Source organism: Lethenteron reissneri, chromosome 28 (genome assembly GCF_015708825.2).
Source record: "Lethenteron reissneri isolate LAM-NWPU_2019-01 chromosome 28, ASM1570882v1, whole genome shotgun sequence".
Classification (NCBI taxonomy): Eukaryota; Metazoa; Chordata; class Hyperoartia; order Petromyzontiformes; family Petromyzontidae; genus Lethenteron; species Lethenteron reissneri.
Genome location: NC_083806.1, coordinates 10091477 through 10108808, shown reverse-complemented (window position 1 = coordinate 10108808; position 17332 = coordinate 10091477). Strand labels below are relative to the sequence as shown.

Genomic DNA, 17332 nt, shown 5'->3' with positions numbered 1-17332 from the left:
GGAGGAGGAGGAGGCGTCCCGCGGGGCATTGAGTGGCACCACCGCCTCCTCCTCCGTTGTACCCCCTTCAGCTCAACTTTAGAAGTTGTGGGTCCCCAACAAGTAAACATTGCACCTTTGTCCTACATTTATATGTTTTGTCAAACCAACCATCAACACACGACTACAGTAAACATAATCGTGACGTTAAAGTGCAAGTCTAGAGGATGTTATTTTGTTGTTGCTATATACACCGATAGCCATGGTCCATACTGCTGTGCGTTACAGTACTGTATCACCTTGGGTCATGTACATGAGCACGCGTGTGCAAAACGAACAGGCTATTTGACATGACACCATCAGTTTTTTTAAATATCGGGGGTAGAGTTAAATAGCTATGTTATTTAAATATATATATTTTTCTCAACACAACAAAGGGTACCGATGCAAAACACGGCTGTTCTAAGTCGAGCCGCCATACACGACCGCGGCAGAGTGAGGTCCACCGACTTTAATGTCGACCGCTCAACTCGAGGGATATTGTGTAACGCTCGCTTCAGATTGACAAGTGAGCAGGGAAGTGTCGTAACCCTCCACGTTGACAAAAGACAAAGAGTTCACTGCTTTAGCCCACCGGTGTGTTGAAGCGTGAAACCACAACATTTACAATTTTTGGGTAGGACGACGTTTGGCTGGTAATTGCATTCAGCATCATCGGGCAATTCGCCAGAATGGTGAGGCTCTGCTCTGGCTCCCGGTCTTAAATAGAGCAGCAGCAGGGTGACGTCATCATTTAACTCATCAGGTGCAGTGAACTATTTGTCTTTTGCCAACGTGAAACTTTTTTTTCTGATTGGCCGTGTCGGGTGGTGGAGGGTTACGACACATTTATAAGTAACGCGATCTAACCCAAAAAGTTGATTATGAATTATAATGGTCGCGAAAGCCTGCTACGTGTTAAACTGAGCAGGGAAGGTTTGGCAGACATTCGAACGAGACCCTGCGTCTCAGCAGATGTGGCCTAGCAAGCTTTCCGTAAGTTCTCGTCGCTAATTCTTAAACGCGTGGGGCGCCACGGTGAATAGGAGATGTTAACTACCTCGCCTGGTAGACAGGAGGTTGTGGGTTCGGTCTCGATCCTGACGACGCCTGCTGTATATTTGGAGTTTGCGTGTTCTCCCCGTGATCGCGTGGATTTTTCCTCCGGGTCCTCCGGTTTTTCCCTCCACATTTAGAATCAACGTCACGCGCTTAGGGGATTTGGCTGCGATACATTTCCACATGATAAGCCACTTCGTTGAGCTATAATTTGTGGCGTAGGTCGCTTTTGAAAAAGAGTTATATATAGCTCAGTGGGCCTTAACCTGGTAAAATAAAATAAAAGTTAAGTTAAGTTTTTATTTAAGAACCAATTGTGTTTTTTATTTGTTGCGATGAAAGTAAATAACTGGGACCAGCAAGAATATGGCACCCAATAATAAGACAAGGACTGACAGTATTTGCGCAGCCCATGAACACTGCAGGTCATTAGGCACATTGACGATACGGGTGCGAGAATCGACTGTTCAGGAGATTTGCACATTTTATAAAACGCTATAGAGTTAACATCATTGAGTTTTTTTTTGGGGGGTGGGGGGGGGGAACAGGAGACAGAATAAGAAATGAAAAATACAAACGGGACGGTCAGAATGAGATTAAATAAGACCGATCTCTTGAAGAGTGTCCCCCACCATTTGTGATAAATCTTTGATTTAACCGGGGAGGTTAATCATGCACATGCCTCCAGTAGTCGTCTGCACCCGACAAATAATCCTTAGGGCGGTACCCCGGGGTACCAAATAATACAAATTGGCCGAGGCAATTAAATATTTTATTTCTGGGACACTATTTTTTCCCAGGGGTGTTACTTCACTCCGCGACTGGGGTACCAATCAATCCTAAATCGGTGGTGCCACTCCGTGGTAGTGGTGCATCGTGTACAGCTCGCCGAGATGAGTCTATTGCCGCGTCGCCGACCATCAACAGACGAAAAACGACTGCAGGATCTCTTGGAATTTCTCATTTACTTGATACAGCAGTCGTGCTGTGACGGTTCCACCTGATGACGGAAGCTTGTGTTGTCTCTGAAACGTCGTGATTTTAATTTTTTATTTTATTTAAATTTTACTTTTATTAATTATAATTTTTTACCGACGTGACTTTACCGAAAAAACCCAAGAATATGAATCCTTGCAGTCACGAAAGCTTTAAATTTAGAATGCATCACGGACATTGTGCGAGAGCCGGGGTACCGCCATGAGGTTCAAATGCTCCCATCCAAGGATTGCCTCGGCAAGTGCAAGCGAGAGAGTCAGAAAGTCCATCGTGGACCGCCGCAGTCATCCTCGTCCCCTGCCCATCGGCGTCACCTGGCGCCCTCTTACACCACGCCACCGACTGTCTTGTGCCAGCTCAAAGTGAAACCGATTCGTCAATAACCAATTTGGGAGCAATGCGGCCATTTGTGAAAACGTGTTCACGTAAACAGCGAACTGACACAGCTTTGCTATTTTCTCACCACTGTAGACCCATTTTGTTTAAATAACCATGCCACGTCATGATGTCAAAGATATTTGCGCGTACAGACCTCTCACAGTGAGCAGTGTACCAGTGTGCCAGAGCAGGGCCCTGAAAGACGACGCCAAAAAGTGTATCAAGAGGGCCTTGAGTTGGCCTCAGAAACGCACGCGAGAGGCACCGCTGTATGTACCCTTCAAACCGTGTTCGTCTTGTGGTCGTAACACTCACTGTGTTTTCATTCTCCGAGTTCGAATGAATCAAGTTAACACACACACGCAACAATTGTTTTAGGAAATGGGTTTTTACGTGTGGGCATTGGTATTGGACTTTACAGCCTTCAACTAACTCGACTCAAGAGTCCCAGTTTAATCGTGGGGTAGTTGTCCAAATTAAAACTCAGATTTTTTTTAACGGTGTCCAATAAGTGTTCCGATCTGTGCCATTGTCAACTGGGGCAACATCGTTTTCCTCCCAGACAAGCAGAGCCGTGTGTCTGGTAAACAATATCGGGGTGACATCACGGCGCTTTGCCTGATGTGGTTCAGGGTGCATTTCACAACAACAACTGACGGGACATTCCTCAGTCGTGCAGGAGTGTCTGATGGTTGGCTCCTTTAAAAAAAATGCAGTCTGTTGTGCAGATTATTGAACAAACGCAATTACTTTTGAGATCCCGCGTCTATAATACAATCGCTTGCGTAAGTTTTGAACCCAGGTTCTGAGAAATATACGTTGCGGATTGGTTGCCCAAAGGCACAGCAGTCACCTCAGCCTATGCTCCACAATTGCAAGGGAATTGGGCGATTGAATTGTTAAATACATTTTTTTTTTACAATTTTGGAAAAGCATGTGGCTTACACAAGTCAGGATAAAAAAAAAATGAGTACAGAATTTTGCATGTCCTCAGTTTCATCATAATCATCATCATCATTTTGATCATCATCACCAGTAGATGCTTTCTGTGAATTGTTTACCATGGTGAGGAATTTGTGAATTCTTTGCAATGTCTGGAAAAAGATTGTAAAGGGAAATTTTGTAATCAAATATCGCATGAGAAATTGGTTTAGAAATTCCAGTTTGAGTTCCCAGTGAAATGATCGGTGTCTGCGGCCATCGACTGCTCCACAGACGAGTTATATTTGGAAATCCTGAAGCCACAATCTTCGAGGCCCTTCCTTTGGTCACACTGCACACTCGAAAGAAGGCGGGTCGACAAAATGCCTTCCTCCTCAAACGAGTTTCAAAATAAATACAGAGAACAGGCACCGTTAAGGATGATACAATTTCATGACCCCCCCAATTCTGGGTTATACAAAAGCCCCATTAATGCAACTCGTGTGCCGCTTGCGAGCCACAAAACACGCACACACACGCACAGCATCACAAAGTCATTTAGACACTGGCACAATGCCATGCATGTCCCTGCAGTGGGCACACATTTCACACCACCACCACCACCAGCATGCACAACAAAGCCACAGCATTCTGCTTTCGGGGTTTTAGGCTTCTGGAATCGATAGCCACGCTGGGACGGAGAGGCATTTAAGGTCCCGGGGGGGGGGGGGGGTGCCTGTTTACGGCAAAAATGCAGTCAAGGCATTCGTGCGAAAATTTCCAGGCTTTGGCACACGAAACGGATAGAAACGAGCGGCTTGGAACTATTCAGTGGCCACCATAAAACCACGATCACGATGGGAATGAGGAAGATGCGATCTGCACATTTCCTCATTGGGTGTGGAGTATGAATAGGCGAAGGCAATGTTACCTCGTCATCCACGCAAGACTCGCGCAGGAATCCGGGACTCTCAGATACGAATTCCCAAATTGTTGACCGGTTGACCTTGGCAATGTCTAATTACACAAAACACAAACTCGCGGATTTGTATTATTATTCGTAATTAAATCACTTAAAGAGTCGGTCATTCGTAATCATGAATGCACGTGTCGCACGTGTTGAATAGTGAAACTGCTGAAAAGAGCGTGACGCCTGTGTTTCGCACCGACTGGATCGTAACGGGCATCGTTAGCGACAAGCCTGACAAATTGTGCGACCTTGAATGTCACACATATCTATGACAAACTCCATAAACGGTTCAACACTAGAATTCTTAGCATCAGCCATTCGAATAACAAAAATAACCTTTGAATCTACATGAATCATTTAAACTTGATAAACCCAGAGTACCGTTTATCTCAAGTACGTACTATGCCATATCCAATCAAGTTCTTCCCTTAACCTAACCTCTTAAGATGAAATGCCCAATTTTCTTTCCACACGCACACCCTCGCTTTAATCCACTTCGGTTGCACATTCGCGGCATAGTCCTTTTCAAAGACTCTTGTCGACATTTGGCCGGCCATGAAGCCCGAGTCAGGGATTCAGTGTGTCCCTCCCCGCGTCGCTCTCTGACAAAGGTCATGCAGGTCACGGAGGCCACGCGGAACCTCGCGAGAAAGTCACGCCCCCCTCGCAGCAAAACTGCGACGTGTGGGCCATCGCTCAAAACGCATGGAATTTGTAGTTTCACAGTGCGCATTATAAAGATCACTTTTCTTTTTTAAACTTCCAATAAACAACTATGGTATATATTCTAATATATATTTTTTAAATACCATCATCAGCCCGAAAGCGAACAATAATAATACGAGTGGAATGTTGATGTGCTTCGCTTTGCTTAAGATTGCGGCGTTTGACTCCACAAATAGGCACGCGCTCTCACGTCCCGAACAGATCCTCTTTGTGTGGACCGGTTCTTCATATTCTGTAATTGTGGGCATCGCGTGCTCTGTGAAATGGAACTGAGATCCCATCGTACACACTTACGTCTATGCTCAATGCCTGGGTACTGGAGGACAGAGCTGTGTATCTTTTTTAAATCAAGGCCAAGAAAAAAGGTCAAAACCTTTCACAATAGGCTGAGGACAAGGCTGAGGCAGATTACACTAAGCCAAACACGAGGTCGAGGCCTCTTCTAAGAGAAGGGCAAAGCTGAGGCTTCATACGCTAGACCACCACGCCAAGGCCCGAGACCTGTTGCACTAGACCGTGAAGTCCAGGCCGAAGATCGCGGCACGAGGCTTAGGTTAGGAAAAGCCTCGTGACATGCGCGTGACGCTGACCTAGCAAGCAGCAGCCCAGTGGCAACGCGACTCCGCACTGCACACTGCTCACATCGTGGGGGAAAGGGGTGGATTACCTTTAGCATAGCCCTGGCATCAGACTTCCCTACCAGCCTAGGCTTTCCTCCCTGGGCATCCTAGCAGGCGGCCTTGGCCAAGGGCTTCCTCTGGGTGGACAAACATTGGCAACGTTTGAAGGGCAGTGGGGGGGGGAGGAAGGCCACCCGACCCAGTGATATGGTGAGCTTGGCACAAGGCCACCTCCAGTGAAGCTGGTGGTCGTACAAATTACAAGACCACGTGGTGTGATGCATGGTCACTGCCCTTGGTTTGCCCTTCGTGGTGGCGGGACCGCGCAGGGCAGGGCCACCTTGAGGATGGGTGGCCCCAAAAAGCGCTACAAGGACACCCTTAACAAAGCTTCCTTGAAGAGCTTTGGATTTGACCTGAAAAGCTGGGAATCCCTAGCACAGGACCGACCTGCCTGGAGAAGAAAAGTACAGGACGGTGCAGTCCTCTGTGAGAGTAGGAGCTCCTGTGCCATCTTGAAGAGGCAGCAGCGCAAATCTACCAAGGAAGGACGTGTGGCTGCACCTCAGAGCTCTACATCCTCCCTGACCTGTCCAGTGTGCCGCAGAGAATTCCGGGCTCGGATTGGCCTGTTCAGCCATCTGCGCACTCATCAAAACCCAACAAAATGACAAACGTGCCATGGTCATCATCAACTTTGATGGACGAACAAGAAGAAGAAGGCAGCGGTTCGAAGGAGGCTCAGCTAATCCCGGACAGCAGCAGGGGAGCTTTGTGAGTTTCAAGGGAATATGGTCTCTCTCCCATTGATTGGCAGAAACCGTTGGGAGATTGCAGTCGTGGACAGGTCGGAGAGCGGAGCTTAAACAGCAAACGGGGAATGAAGAGTTCGAAGAGATTTGAGCCCTCGAACTCAAGCGCGTGTCAAATTAACGGAGCGGAGTGGCCGGGGCTGAGGATAGAGTTACAAAGGGCCCCGCAAAAAGGGAGCCGCCCTCTCGTGCTTCCAAACCCAGGAGAACCGACCCCAGCACCTGCGAAGCCGGCGTCTCTCTCTCGGCCCAACACACCGTCCACGTCCGTGAGACGCGGCCGTCGCGACGCGCAGCGGAGAGACACCGGCACCGAGTGAGTCGTGCAAACCAGCATCGTGGAGCGGAGTCTCCGGGAGACGGCCGGCAGGCCGCGGGAGATCGCTGGTCCCGCGAGGTCCGTCGCACACGCGGCGAGTCCGGTGAGCGGTACTTTGTTGTAGTGAGCTTTGTGTGTCCACGATAAGCAATCGCGTGGTCTCTGCGGTCGTGCGTGAGTGGGCATTAGGCTCGGATGGGTAGATTGGGGGGGGGGACACATAGGATGCGCCGGGCATAGGCCAAGTGTCCGTGTAGAGTATGTACGTGTGCGTGTGGGACGTCTTTCGCACGGTACGCAGCCAACCGTGCTAATCGGAGGTGCGTGAGCGTCGGTGCTCAGCGTGACCTGAGCCACATACCTGGAGCGAGCGAGCAAGCGAGCGTGTGAGCGGCCGTGGCACGGCGTGCGCGGCTCAAGCTCTTTAATTGGTGCTGCCCCCCCCCCTCCCCAACCTGAGCTGCAGTGAAATCCCAGCAATGCCGGCACGTCAACCACGGCGGTGCCGGCGAGTGGCCAGGCGCAGGAGAGCCGTGGGCAAGGCGAGGTCCGCTCCCCGTCGCGAAGGCCCCGGCGGGCGTACTGGAGGAGCGCCGCTACCACACCGCCGCCGAATCCACTGCGGGGGGGCCCCTCCGAGCGTAAGGCCCGGCCCACGTTAAGAAACTTGGCCCAGAGTCTGACCCTCCTGTAAAGAGGTCTCGGGCCTAGGCGTTGAAAGGTCTCGTTTGTAGTAGCCCCCAGCGGGAAAATTGGAGCACACAGTGCATTCTGGTCCCGTCTGAGCTCTGGGCCCTGCTGGCAAAGACCCCTTGGCACCTTGTTGCATTGCCACTATCGGGGCCTCGGTGGCATTGCTAAGGGTGTCGGGGGGGGGGGGGCGCACAAGAGTGTGGGCCAAGGCTGGGGCTTGAGGGGGCGTAAATCATAATTATACAAAAACTATCAAACCAAAATAACGACGCATACACGAACGTGTAAATTTGTGTCGTGTGTAAAAGGAATGTTTTGAAGGCAGTGGGGTAAAAAGGGGGGAGGGGGCGAGGGGTTACTGAGCAAAAAAAACAAACTTTGGAATGTTCTTGAAAGTGGAAATTCGCGGATTAGCCCACGAGATGTAAACGGTAGCGGTAACGCTGGGCCGTATAACCATATCCTCATTATATGATTACACAGATTCGAGCAAAACATCCAAAAGCAATGCACCCGACCTGCACACCACCGGTGGTTGAGGTGCCTCGTGTTTGTGTGAGGCCACTGGGGAGAGGCCTGCAGAATCCGATGGCAGAGTTTTTGTCCGCGGTTTGGCGTTTGACCCCCCGGACGCACTGGGGCAGCAGCAGTAGCAGCAGCACCCACGTGGTGGCTGCTCGACGGTGGTGGTGGCAGCGGGTGGCGAGTGGGGGCAGCTGCTGCTGGTGGTGCTGCTGGGTACGGGTCGTGCTTCACTTGTTCTCGATGAGCGCCTGCACGCGGTGCACCAACTCGCGCGCCCCTGCCAGCAGCTGCCGGGCGTCGTGCCGTTCCGCCATCTCTGCGGGGGGGCCAAGACCCACGGGAGAATCTTACCGATTGCTTGCTCACACCGCGGCGAGCATCTTTCTCGCGTGCACATATGCACGTTGAACTTCTTTCGCACCGTACGTAGCCATGCCATGCTAATCGGAGGTGCGGGGGAAGGACAACGAACTAAACACGAAAAGCAGTCGTCAAGAAATTCGTTTTCAGTTTAGCGTTAAAAGTGCATAGCATTCTCTCTCAAGAGAGAGTCCTGCTCACAGGGTATTTTGTCCGACTTATTCAGACGTCTTGGAAGGCAGTAGGAGTGCCTACACTTGATCCCACCACATATCCGTACGTGTGTCCGCCTGAGCGCGTGTTCGTCCGTACATATGTCCATCCGTACGTGTTGTCCATCCGTACGTGTGTCCGTCCATTTCAGTATGTGTATCCGTCCGCCCGCGTTATCTGTCCGTATGTGTGTCCATCCATACGTGTGTCCGTCCGTCTGTCCGTATGTGTGTCCGTCCGTACGTGTCCGTCCGTACGCGTGTCCGTCTACGAGTCGAACCGTTGAAAAAGCGGATGATGTCCGTGAAGTCCATGTTGTTCTCGAGGATGATGTCCCGGTAGCGTGCCACCAGCGCCAGCGCCAGGAAGAGGACGAAGTGCTCGGAGGAGACGCGCCGGGCCGCCCAGATGGCTTCCCACACGGCGAAGACGTCGTCGTACACCAGCTCTGGGGGTCGTGAGAGGCGGGGGGGGACAGACGGGAGGGGTGGAAGCGCGCCAGAGCACGGACAAGGCAACGGGAGCACCGGCGGACGGTGATGACGGATCATCCACACGCGGGTCGCGTTGCCGCCCCCACGCTGCTGCTGCTGCTGCTGCTACCGCTGGATGTTCGCGGTTGTGTCGCACCGCTCCCCGATGTGTGTTCTGGTCGCAACGCGAGTTGTTCGGTGCCGTGTCCGACGTTTCGCTCCACGTGCTGGGAGCTTCTTCAGGGACTTGAACGTGCAGCTCGTGAGCTGCTCCCAGCAGCGGGGAGTAAAATGCTTTTATACGCGCTTCATTCTAAAGTAGTTTGTGCTGTATTTTGTTGTATGGTGTCCAATAACCTGTTTGTTTTTCTCCAATTATTTTTATTTTACATATACAATCGCTTTCACGGATCTGTTGATATGGATGTCTCTGGCGAGTCGGACATTAAACTAAAATCTAAACGATTAAACATTTTATATTTTATTTTACCAGCTAAGCCCCCTGAGCTATATAGAGGTATTTTTTCAGAAGCGACCTGGCTATGCTAACAATAGCTCAACAAAGTGGCTCATCGTGTGGAAATTTACAAATTTACAGCAGCCAGTGTTTGAGAGGGATCGGGGTAGTAGAAAGGGCACACGGTGGGGTGGGGGCAGCACCTCGCTTGAAGTCCAGCAGGAACCAGCGGTAGCAAAAGAAGAAGTGAGTGTAGTCTCCGTTGCGATGCATCAGCTCGAATATCTCCGAATCCAAAATCTGGCCGGGACCACAAAAGACAGCTCAATAAAACTGCGACGCAACGACGCTGTTTTGCTTTGCGTGCGAGCGCTCTTTTCGCGCAGGACATTCAGGGTAATGTGCAAATTATAAACTCGGACAATAAATAAAAACAAAACGTTGAGCAATCAAGCCAGCTCGAGGGTGAGCGGACGCCAAAAAAATACCGCTTCAAATGTGAATTCAAAGATTCGACTGTGCCCGCATTCCTCACGTGACTTGGGTCGCAGATACAGAGGCAGTTAGCCTCAACATCTAAAGCAACTGGCCCCCTTCCTGATTATAATTATTAAACGACTTCTGGGGACCACCAATTATTTCAGCATTCACCAATGTCAAGGTGCAGCTGGGAGCATACATGGCTTTAGTCATCACAACAGTGGCTCTGCGACCAGAGTGCTTAACTCACAATCACAAGGTTGCGAGTTCAAATCCTGGTCAGTCGTTGACTCCATCATGCCTGTATAGATATGGGTATATAATGATGATAATCGATTGCCCTCTTGTCACCCCACTGTGGATGAAGGTCTCCTCGTGCCGTGTCAGCCATGGAGGTTGTCTTGACCGCCCCACAAGTTCAACGTACATACATGTGTTTGTTCACGTTTGCGCGTGTGTGCATGTACGTAAGGGTGTGTGTGTGTGCGTGTGCTCTTATGTGCGTGGCAAGGGCCCCCGTGCCGAGGACTCTTGCCGGCCGTTACTGGCGCCGCACCTGGATGAGCGAGCGCATGTTGGCAAAGTGGTTGTCCATGGCTCCGCCCTGGGGGAAGTTTTGGATCATCCTCTTCATGAGCTGGCTGAAACAGCTGTAGGCCAGCACCTCTGCGGGGACACGGGGGGGGGGGGGGGGGTCGGCCGTCACGACGACACCGAGCAGAACTCGTAGACCGTTTCCACGACAACGGAGAAGCGAGCTCTAGTGGCCCAGCAACAGCAGCAGCAGCAGCGAGGCATGGAGACTGTGACTCCACGCTCCACGAGACATTCGGGGAATGGATGAGGTTTGGATAAGGATATGGCGAGGAGTGGATGAGGTGTGGACGAAGAGGGGATTCGGTGTGGATGCAGAGCGGATGAGGAATGGATGAGGTGTGGATGAGGTACAGGTTAGGTGTGGATGAGGAGCGATTGAGGTGCGGGTGAGGAGTGTTAGCCGCGACAGCTGCTCGTACCATCGTCCAGGATGACGAGGAGCGGCGCGAGGAGGTCACACATGCCCTGCACGTAGCCCACGTCCAGGTGCTCCCACACGTAGCTGCCACGAGCACACGCGTCACAACGAGCACCACGTGGGCGGACAACAACAACAACGGCAACAACAACAACAACAGCGGCAGCCACCATTAACGGCCTGCCCAGTCGTTACGTGATACACACCTGGTAGCTGTATTTCTGGGATGGCACTACAATAACAATAATAAAAAAAAACAATAATGTCAGCTTGGAACGACTGGACCGGGATATGGAGTCAAACCTGCACATTATCCTGCGGAGCCGCTCCAGGTTCCCGGCAGTGAAGAACCAGAAGTTGCGGTCACACCGGTGAACGTCCTTGTCGATGCGATGGAAGTTCATCGCGTACATGTCCAGCTCTTCTTGCTGCGGAAGCAGACATGACCAACTAAGTCAGGGGTCAGATGAAAGCTGGATTCTCATGCGCAGCGAGTTCATGGTCTCAGCCCGATTACCAATGATTGTTTACCAAACCACGCGTCACATTCATTTGGTCTTTTCTCTCACACGGGTTAAATTCCTGCTTTGAGAATTTTGGAAATATCAGCATCACTACGACGCAACTAATTCAGTAGTTTTTCTGCGTGGAAAATGCGCCCCCTTGGTATGCGGATTCAAAAAAACGTCGCCGAATATTTCCGTAAAAGCAGTTCTGCGACGTCTGCTTCTGTGGGCTGTCTTCGGGCGCAAGGGGCGATGCGCGGCCCTGCGAAGCGTTGAGAATCGGCGCGGCTCTCGCCTCGTGCCGTGATGCCGATGGAACAATTACGATACAACAGAGGGGGGAACTGACCTTGCTCGCAATAAGCTTCACCCATCTCCTCTCTGGTTGTGAGTCATTGCCTCTCTGGCACCACGTTTACAACGCTGTCATCACCACTCGCCTTCCCAACCCTCCATTTTCTTAAAAAACAAAGAGTGAGTTTTTGTCTTTCTACACAACCCATTCCAATTATACTTTGGCATCATTGGCCAAGCTGAGGAATCAGTAGGGACATCTCAAAAATTCAGTATGCCTCGTACTCCAGAGAATGGCTGCAGCAGATATTTTTTGTGGGACATCACCAGGAAAAATCCTTCAATGGCCGTTTCTTTCAATCCTTTGCACAGTTGGTGTCATACTTTCCCACACACACACTCTGATGTAACATTTTTTTGTCTCGTGACGGTGAAAGCGACATTTGTAATTCTCAGAGCTGGTATTAAGCCAAATTAAGTACAAAGCCAAACATTATGGGATGGGGTTTGTCTGCAGTTATTATTGTCTCATAAGTCAATCTACTGAAGAACCTGATTTTATAACAGGTGGCAGCCTAGGTTTGAACCCAGGCCACTAGCAGTACTGGCTCAGTGCTCTGACCTCTGACCTGTGAGCCACACAGTCGACCTTTGCTGTCCACACTTTTATTCGCCACATGAATCCTTAGAAATAATAACATTTAATGAATATTTTTTTTTTATTACAACGCTTGCTTGGATGCACGTACAGCCAGAAATGTGTCCCCCACTTTTTTTTTCCACGAGCACATGCGAGCCGCGCCAGCGTGGGGTCGGGGGAACCCTCGCAGCATGGGTGAATTTCAACTATATGCAGAGCAGAGTCGGAATTAAATCGTGAAACTCTGGCCTCACAAAATGTATCTGAATCCATGCCAAGTAGGGGACGGGCGGGGGGGGTGTTCATAATTTTCATCACAAGTTGCATCACAGAGTAGCACACTGCATGCATCTCGACCCGTCTCGTTGCACGTGACCATCGGTGGCACGGCTCGGGTTCTGCAGTGGAAAAACAACCTGACCCCTACTGAGCCGTGCTGGGCTGGCTCAGCACGTTCTGGTTGTACGGTGGAAAAGATGTCCCGGCGAGGCCTTCGTGGACAAACGCACGCGACACAGCGAGAGAGTGGAGGCCGGACGAACCGTGTAATCTCCAACCGCGCTGTAGGGCTCTGGCTGAGAAGGCGGCGACCCCAAGGCAGGGCTCGGCACTGCCTCGCCATCGCCGTGGCAACCGGCTTCGTCCGCGCCCCCCAGCATGCCTTGCTCCTCGGGCTCCCACGGGCTGCCCTCCCCCTCCGCGTGGCTGCCCGTGCCATGCGTATCGGTCGAGTCTTGCGTCTCCAGACCGGGCTGGGGGTCCTCGCCGGGTGCGTAAGGGAGCTGCAGGTCCGGCAGGCACTTCTGCAGCGCTGTGGACGCCTCGGGGCCTGCGTGGGTCTCCACTTCGTCTACCGACTCAAACACCTGCCCAGACGTCGGGCAGAGTCAATTATTCCCATAATAAAGGTTTTTTGGTGAGATCACGGAAGTATAAATGTGTCATAGCCCTCCACCACCCGAGACAGACAATAAAATCCCCTCCCCTCCACCTCTGACCTCTACACCTGATGGGCTCACAGTGATGGCGTCATCTTGCTCTATTAAGACCGGAAGCAGGTGGATGGCTTCACTATTCTGGCAAATCGCCTGATGATGCTGGATGTAATTACCAGCGAAACGTCATGGAACTCAAATTGTTAATGTTGTGGATTTACTCTACCAACACACCGGTGGGCTGAAGTAGTAACTAATTGGCGCGTTGTTCACGTGACAAACCTTACTGGCTGTGTCGGGTGGTGGAGGGTTACGACACATTTATATTTACGCGGTCCAACCCAAACACCTTTAATATTGAATAATATTGGTTGCGAAAGCCTACGTGTCAAACTCAATTGTTCCCAGCCAACATTTACCAACTCATGGCACTCGTGTTTTGTCGTGTTTTTACAAATTATTCCACCCTTTTATTTGATACAATTTGTACTTTGTCATTTGGGCAAAGCATGTTTTTCTCACTGTTAACCGCCCACTGAGAGCAAAGCAATTAATCCTGGCGATAGAGAGGTCCGAAATGAGACACCGCAATTCTGTCACTGAGCTAATGTGCAGGAGGCAATATGCGTGTCCTATCCTGCCTCTGATACTATTATTGCTGCAATCTCTGCCCTGAATCAAGTACACGTATCATTCGTCACTGTGCTGATATAATATTCCATAGACATGACAACTCTTGTTTCCACCTGGGCAAAAAATAATGGTGAGTGGTGTGGGGTCATAAGTATTCAACGTTTGCCTTTTGTTTGTTTTTTTGCTTCGTATTGAAACTGGTTTGCTGTATAGCGTGGTTATTGAAAACGAGACGTCTGGTCTCAGCGGGGAGTCTTATCTGTTGTTGATGAAGGTTAACCGTCTATCCGGTACCCGGACATATGCAGCATTGGCCTCCACAGCCACATGCAATTGGTTTGATTGTTACGTAACCTCTTAAATTTGGTTCAAGAAAAATATTTTAAAAAAAGTGGCTGTCAACATGGAGCTAGGTGGACTGTCAATGATAATGCTCTATTAACATTCAGCATTTGAACAATAGTACGGGTAATACTAACTAATTTGAATAACAATGGTCCCGTCAATTTATCCAGGGGAAAGCTCACTGAGACACTCATTATCTCTTTTGCAAGGGGCACCTGGTGATGAGGTGGAATTTTTTTACAACTTCACTGTGGGATACAGATAGAACAAGTCTGCATTTGCTCCGAGTCCCCGAAGACCAATGAACTCTGCCGTTGGGTCGTATTCCTTGACGTGCTCCTGCAAACGTTATTGGGCATCGGTAGGATTTCAACCCATGGACACTAACTCTGGGACAAGAGCTAACAACTGGACATCCAACTGGCATTAATCAAATAAATGAGTCCGCTCTCCAATCTGGAATCGTAATGGCTTACTGAGACTCCTCGGAGGGCACTTAACTCAAAGTGGTTTCCCCACATCAATTAACCCCGGGTAATTGTTCCACAGCAATTAACTCACAAAATTATCAGCAAGCTAATTAACCTGCAGCAATTCCATGCGTTCGACACTTTGTTGAGAAGTAATGGCCCACCATTATAAGCCAAGTTCAAACGAAATCTGTCTGTGGTTTTTGGCTGCTGCCTTTCTCGCTTTAGCGATGCCTGTGTGTGTGTCGATGCCACAGGCAACTCGCGAGCAACACATCGTATCTACGATTCCAAATTAAAAAATAAACATTACGGATCGAATTAATTCAACGTTGTGTGTTTTTTTTATATATAGAATCACGCGTGATGCAGCGAGAGTCATTTCCTCTTCGTGCATGCCAGACAAATAACTATGTTTCTTTACAAAACAGAGGATATTGTATTTTAATTAAAAATATTATAGGAGTAAGATGTGTTATATATTGGTCCAATTTTAAAAGCCTGCTATGACACCGACATGGCTCGGCCTTATCTTGTGAACGATGTCAACAAAGATTTTACGGTTCACTTTTGAGCAAATCGCACATTTTGGTAATTCCCCACGTAATTTAGCAGGCGGCTATGGCGATCTAACTGTGAGACGTAGCTGCGTGGCCAGCACATTCACCGCACCACGCTATACAGCAATCCAAACCTCGAATTCAAGCAATAGAATAGAATTGGCTCATGAACGTGGCATTCTGTTTCACGTCGCGCGGCTCTCAAGCTCACGCGTTCACGTGAGATAATTGCCGCTGTTGTCACGCGCGTTTTTATTCAGGTGTTTGCGACGCCTGTCCTGAACGTAACCCACTCGCTATTGGTGATGGCAGAATGTGCCGATCAGCGCAGGCATTGCTACGAAACACATTGAGATTTCACCAAATTTCAAACACGCCTCTCATAAGCGTTCCTAACAAAATAATAAAAATAAAACATAATAAAACAATTCTCACGACGTTTCGGCCACAACGCAAGCAGCCGTCCTCAGGTGAAAACCAGGTCCGTCGAGGCGACAGAGTCTGAATGAAACAGCACACGAGCTTGGAGCATATATATAAGCTGGGCGCATTGACAAAGGAATTTGCATATCAAAAGGAATTTAGCATATTTATGGGAAATGCAGGAATGTGATTAGTACTGCATATGCATGTGCATTATGCAGGATTAACAGCATCAAAGGGAGCTGCAGTTACTGCTGCTGCTGCAGTTTCTGCTGCTGCTGCAGTTTCTGCTGCTGCTGCAGTTTCTGCTGCTGCTGCTGCAGTTGCTGCTGCTGCTGCAGTTGCTGCTGCTGCTGCAGTTGCTGCTGCTGCTGCAGTTTGATGCTGCTGCACTTGCTGCTGCTGCTGCAGTTGCTGCCTTATCCATTTTAATATAACACTATGTATTATTCTACCCACCCTAATGTGTATCACACTGCTATATGTTTACTATACAATTACGACACCATACATTACTCTGCACACTGCACCATGCCAGTGAGTGGAACGCGGTCTGAAAGTCACCGTAAACGTGAACACAATCAGTTAAGATCCGAAATGGTTTATTACGTCCTTCCAATGATTGCTAAGCCAGAATCCATCTTCTCGGTTGAAATTGTCTCTGTGTTTGTATATGTGGATCGCCTCATGAACAAATCTCTCATGATAGCCAGATGGCTTGCAGAGAACCTCTGTCTTGGAGAAGTCAATGTCATGTGAGCCCACTGAATTGTAACAGTGATCTGCCACGGCTGAGGTGTTTGTCCTACCGTGTTTCAGGTCTGCCTTATGTTCACGGATGCGGTCCGAGACATGTCGTTTGGTTTCTCCAATGTAACTGCTACCACAGAGGCAACTTAGTTTGTAGACGCCAGGTACTGTATGTCTGGAACCACATCTTTTACAGACGGGACCAGATCACGGATTTTATGTACTGTGTTGAATCGGACCTGGATCTTGTGTTTAATCAGGATTTTGGAGATCTTTTTTGTGACCCCAGCAATGTAGGGTAAGGTGATGGTCTTGAAAGGCTCCTCAACAGGATCCTTCTTGATGGTTGGAGTGATGGCTTTGCGGATTGTGTAGTCGGAGTAACCATTAGCCTTAAGAGCTTGGCGTACGTGTTTGAGTTCACTGGAAATGTGTTCATGGTCGGAGATGCATTGGGCTCTATGATATAGAGTCTTGATGAGGGAATTCTTCTGGGATGGATGGTGGTGGGAATCCGGTTTTAGATAAGCATCCGTGTGGGTGGCTTTCCCGTAGACAGAGTGGCTCATTGAACCATCAGGTCTCCTTTTGATTAGGACATCCAAAAAGGGTAGCTTGCCATCATTTTCGACTTCCATGGTGAATCTGATTCACCATGGAAGTCGAAAATGATGGCAAGCTACCTGATGGTTCAATGAGCCACTCTGTCTACAGGAAAGCCACCCACACGGATGCTTATCT

At 49.6% G+C, this 17332-nt stretch overlaps 1 protein-coding gene across 2 annotated transcripts in view; it reads right to left on the bottom strand.

Moving 5' to 3' along the window:
* Positions 1-1612: 1612 nt before the first annotated feature.
* LOC133348939 (small G protein signaling modulator 1-like) overlaps positions 1613-17332 on the bottom strand; it is a 165433-nt gene continuing 149713 nt past the window's right edge. For both annotated transcript variants that reach the window (XM_061562082.1, XM_061562083.1), the window contains 7 exons: positions 13018-13341; positions 11339-11463; positions 11037-11119; positions 10577-10686; positions 9744-9840; positions 8891-9058; positions 1613-8353 (listed from right to left, as the gene is read on the bottom strand). In XM_061562082.1, coding sequence (XP_061418066.1) covers positions 8265-8353; positions 8891-9058; positions 9744-9840; positions 10577-10686; positions 11037-11119; positions 11339-11463; positions 13018-13341 — 996 coding nt within the window. In that variant the 3' untranslated portion in view covers positions 1613-8264. The remainder of the gene's footprint in view (positions 8354-8890; positions 9059-9743; positions 9841-10576; positions 10687-11036; positions 11120-11338; positions 11464-13017; positions 13342-17332) is intronic.